The 4,004-nt window shown below is 56.2% G+C and overlaps 1 protein-coding gene across 1 annotated transcript in view; it reads right to left on the bottom strand.

Moving 5' to 3' along the window:
- LOC107588396 (fibroblast growth factor 18-like) overlaps window positions 1-3,362 on the bottom strand; it is a 20,393-nt gene extending 17,031 nt beyond the window's left edge. Inside the window, exons 1-2 of the mRNA XM_016276468.1 lie at window positions 3,260-3,362; window positions 2,543-2,822 (exon numbers count right to left, since the gene is read on the bottom strand). Coding sequence (XP_016131954.1) covers window positions 2,543-2,822; window positions 3,260-3,362 — 383 coding nt within the window. The remainder of the gene's footprint in view (window positions 1-2,542; window positions 2,823-3,259) is intronic.
- Window positions 3,363-4,004: the final 642 nt, after the last annotated feature.

Below are 4,004 nucleotides of genomic sequence, written 5' to 3'. Positions count from 1 at the left end.
GGGGGGGCGACAAAAGCCTATGGCAACGAAGCTAACAGGTGAACTAATGCCAGAGAGCTTGAGCATGATACGGCCAAGGGCTCTCTGTCAGATCTGTTTACGCAGTGCGTGTCTCCAAGCGGAAATGATCCCGGCCTGCAAGGCAGGCAGGGCTAGTGGAGAGCGCCTGCAGGTCCCCTATTCGCTTTACTAATGCCAGTGCCAGAAGCAGAGCAGTCTTCAGTGATAGCGACCGACTGTTGGCAGACTGTACCGGCTCGAAAGCGGGGCCCTTCAGCTCCCTCAGCACAGTGCGTAGATCCCATGAAGGGATGGTAGGGGGACAAGGCGGATTCAGCCTCCTGGCACCTCTTAAGAAGCGGATAACCGCACTGTGTCTGCCCACCGATTGGCCCGCAATTGGGGCATGAGAGGTAGCTATAGCCGCCACATAGACTTTGAGCGTGGATGGGGAGCATCCCTTATCCAGCAGCTCTGGCAGAAATGACAACACCTCTGTCAAATTGGAAGTATGAGGGTCTTTGCCGCGGTTTAGACACCAAGCGGAAAAACCCCCACTTAAAGGCATAGAGGCGTCTTTTAGATGGGGCTCTAGCCTCTGAAATTGTGTTTAAGACTCGCTCTGGGAGGATCGAAGGCTCGGGCCGACGATGATGCCATATTGTCCCGTTCGCTTGAGAGAGGAGATCCCATCTCAGCAGAATGGGCCAAGGGGCCGCTACCAACAGCTGAGTCAGCTCTGATAGCCACAGCTGGTTCATCCAAAGGGGGGCCACCAGGAGAACCTTATGTTTTTGTTCCCTTACTCGCCTGATTACCTGTGGGAGGTTGGGTCAATCGTGGGCCAACAACGTCCCTGGTCTTTGAGTAATAAATTGGGCAGTGAGAGTTGTCTTCTGAGGCGAAGAGGTCTACTTCGGCCTCGCCAAAGAGCTCCTATATCCTCTGAACCATCTGCGGATGGAACGTCCACTCCCCTGAGGGGACATTGCTCCTTGATAACATGTCCGCTCCATGGTTCAATTTGCCCGGTATATGCGCTGCTCTCTGCGAGCGCAGGTTGAGTTGAGCCCATTGCAGAGGCACTCTACCAGAATGAAGAGACGCTTCGAGGAGAGGCCCCCCTGGCGATTTATGTAGGACACTACAGACATGTTGTCCAATAGGATTAGCACGTGGTGCTCTTTTAGGACTGGCGGGAAGAACTGAACCAAAAGTCGGTATGCCCTCGCACAGTGTCCCCCAACCTGAGTTGGAGGCGTCTGTCGTGACAACCGTCCTTCTGCAAACTATCCCCATGGTCACGCCCTGTTGGGATGGAACCCGTGGTTTCAACCAGCGCTGAAGGGGGCGCATACGAAGCAGACCCAACTGTTGTGCTGGCGATGCCGTCGCCATGAGGCCCAGCATCCTCTGAAACATTTTGAGAGGGCGAATGGTACCAATCTCGAAGGAGGTCGCCAGCCTCCGTATGGCCAGAGACCGTTCCGGCGTGACTACAGCTCTCATTTGGGCTGAGTCTAAAATTTTTCCCAGGAATGATATTCGCTGGCTGGGGGACAACTTGCTCTTGGCAGTATTGACCCTGTGTCCCAGGCACTCCAGATGGCTGAGGAAGAGGGTCCTGTGTGATATTAATTCTGCCTCCGTCTGGGCCAGAACGAGCCAGTCGTTGAGATAGTTGAGAATGCGGATTCCCATATGTCTCAGAGGGAAGAGAGCCGCGTCCATGCACTTCGTAAAAGTGCGGGGGGCCAGAGACAGCCCAAAGGGAAGGACCGTATATTGATAAGCCACTCCCTCGAACACGAATCTCAAGAATCGCCTGTGACGGGGGGTTATCTGGATGTGAAAGTATGCATCCTTCAGGTCCAGAGAAAAGAACCAGTCTCCTGAGCGAATTTGCGCAAGGATCTGTTTCAGTGTAGTCATCCTGAACGACCTTTTCATGAGGGCGTGATTCAGGTGTCTGAGATCAAGGATGGGCCGGAGGCCACCATCTTTTTTTGGGGATGAGGAAGTAACGGCTGTAGAAGCCTGACTCGCTCTGGGCTGGAGGTACCTTTTATACAGCTCCTTTTGCCAGCAGATTCATCACCTCTGAGCGCTGGACGTGAGCATCCTTGCTTTGCACTAAGGTGGGGACCACGCCGCTGAAGCGCGGGGGTCTTCAAGCGAATTGGAATGAATATCCTAATTTTATTATCCCTGACACTCCAGCGATGGCCTGCCAGGCCTCGGCCCACGTGGCGGCCCATTACTCACGGGGGCAGAACCCTTGTGAGTAATGGAAGAGGAAGTTTGCTCTCTTTTTGAAAATGTTTGCGTTTTATTTTTCCCGCTATAACAGCGGCTGATTGCTTGGGCACATAAACGAACCCGTTGTTTGCACAAAACACATTTCCCTCTGAACCCGGAGTTGAACGGGGTGTCAGGAGGCCTAAGAGAGGCTGCTTGGGGGGCGGTCCGGCTGTAGCGAGATCTGGCCCCGTCCTCTTCCTGTCTTGCAGATCAGGATGACGCCTGAGGCACCGGGTCAAACGTAATCTTGGGTCGGGGTCCCTGGTGCTTAGGAAGAGGGTAGTGTTTGGCCGAGCGAGAGCGTCCCTGTGTCTGCTGCGCCTTAGCGGGCTGAACGGCGGGGGCGGCAGGTGCTGGCTTCGCAGGCTGCTGAGTCGGCGGAGGCTTGGGGCGACCAGAGGCAGCAGCGCAGCTGGAGCACTTAGGCAGGAAATGTTGCATAGCTTGGGACAATTTCTGTGCCTCCGTGAAGCGCTTGGCAAATCCTTCGACCGCCGGTCCGAAGAGAGCCTTGGCAGAGACTGGAGCATCGAGGAAGGGGATTTTATCCACATCCTTGATCTCTGTTAACGTCAGCCATAAATGGCGCTCGAGCCACCACAAGGCTGGTCATCGATCTCCTGATCGCCTGAGCAGTGGTCTTGGTGGCGCGCAGAGCCAGGTCGGTTGCGCTCCTCAGGTTTGCGGGGTCCAGGCCAGACTCGTCAGAGGGAGCGAGGATTTTGGCTTGAAAGACCCGGAGGACCACCATTGAATGAAGCGCCGAAGCCGCCTGTCCAGCTGAAGTGTAGGCGCATCCAGCAAGATATCGGCCTTTGCTTTCCAACCGATAGCCGTGGGCGGGCAGAGGTGCGCGGCCACCGACTCATTCAGGGGAGGCAGCTTATCGTATCCCTTCTCTTCAGCGCCGTTGATGGAAGTGAGGGCGGATGAAGTAGAAGCATGAAAGCAGGCGTACTAGGGAGCACGCCACGATCTGGTGAGCTCGTCATGGACCTCCGGGAAGAATGGAGAGGAGTGCTAATGAGGGGCTTGGCAGCGCCCCGGCAGGAACCACTCATCCAGATGGCTGCGGGAGGGCTCCTCTTGCGGAGACCACTCTAAGCCCAGATCTTCGACCGCATTCGAGAGGTGGCGCTGGGCGTGGACAATGGCGAGGGGGTGGGGTCAGTCACCGAGCCCAACAGCTCCTCTGCGTCCGATGCTGTTAATGACATGCTGTCATCAAGCAGCTCGTCCTCACTTCCCCCAAATGAGATCAGGTCACTCGCGCCAGCAGAGGGACGCTGATCAGACTGGGAGAAAAAGACGGGAGAACACTCTCTCTGGGGCGAGGGCGAGGCACGCAGGATCTGGGCCGACGTGAGCTCGCTCGCAGCCGGTCGCTCGAGTCCTCTGCCCTGCCGTTTTTTCCTCACAGGTCCCTGGGAGGAAGAAAACGGGAGTGCGCAAGGGGCAGAGCCTCTCTCTGAAAAGAAAGCAATCCGCGAGCGAAGAGAGGCGAGACTGAAGTTCTCGCAGTGAGAACAATCAGTTCCCGTGAGCACAGCTTCCGCATGGGATTTCCCCAAGCAGGAAACGCACTCCGTGTGGCCGTCATCTGCGTGCAGGGGAGACCCGCACGAACCGCAGTAACGGCGCGGCATTTGCAACAAACACTAAGCTCTTTTAGTATCGCCGGATGGCAGCAGGGGGAAAGGACC

Source organism: Sinocyclocheilus grahami, unplaced genomic scaffold, assembly GCF_001515645.1.
Source record: "Sinocyclocheilus grahami isolate Dianchi unplaced genomic scaffold, SAMN03320097.WGS_v1.1 scaffold102.1, whole genome shotgun sequence".
NCBI lineage: Eukaryota > Metazoa > Chordata > Actinopteri > Cypriniformes > Cyprinidae > Sinocyclocheilus > Sinocyclocheilus grahami.
Note: the sequence above shows the minus strand (reverse complement) of the source record. Positions and strands in the feature narration are given on the sequence as shown.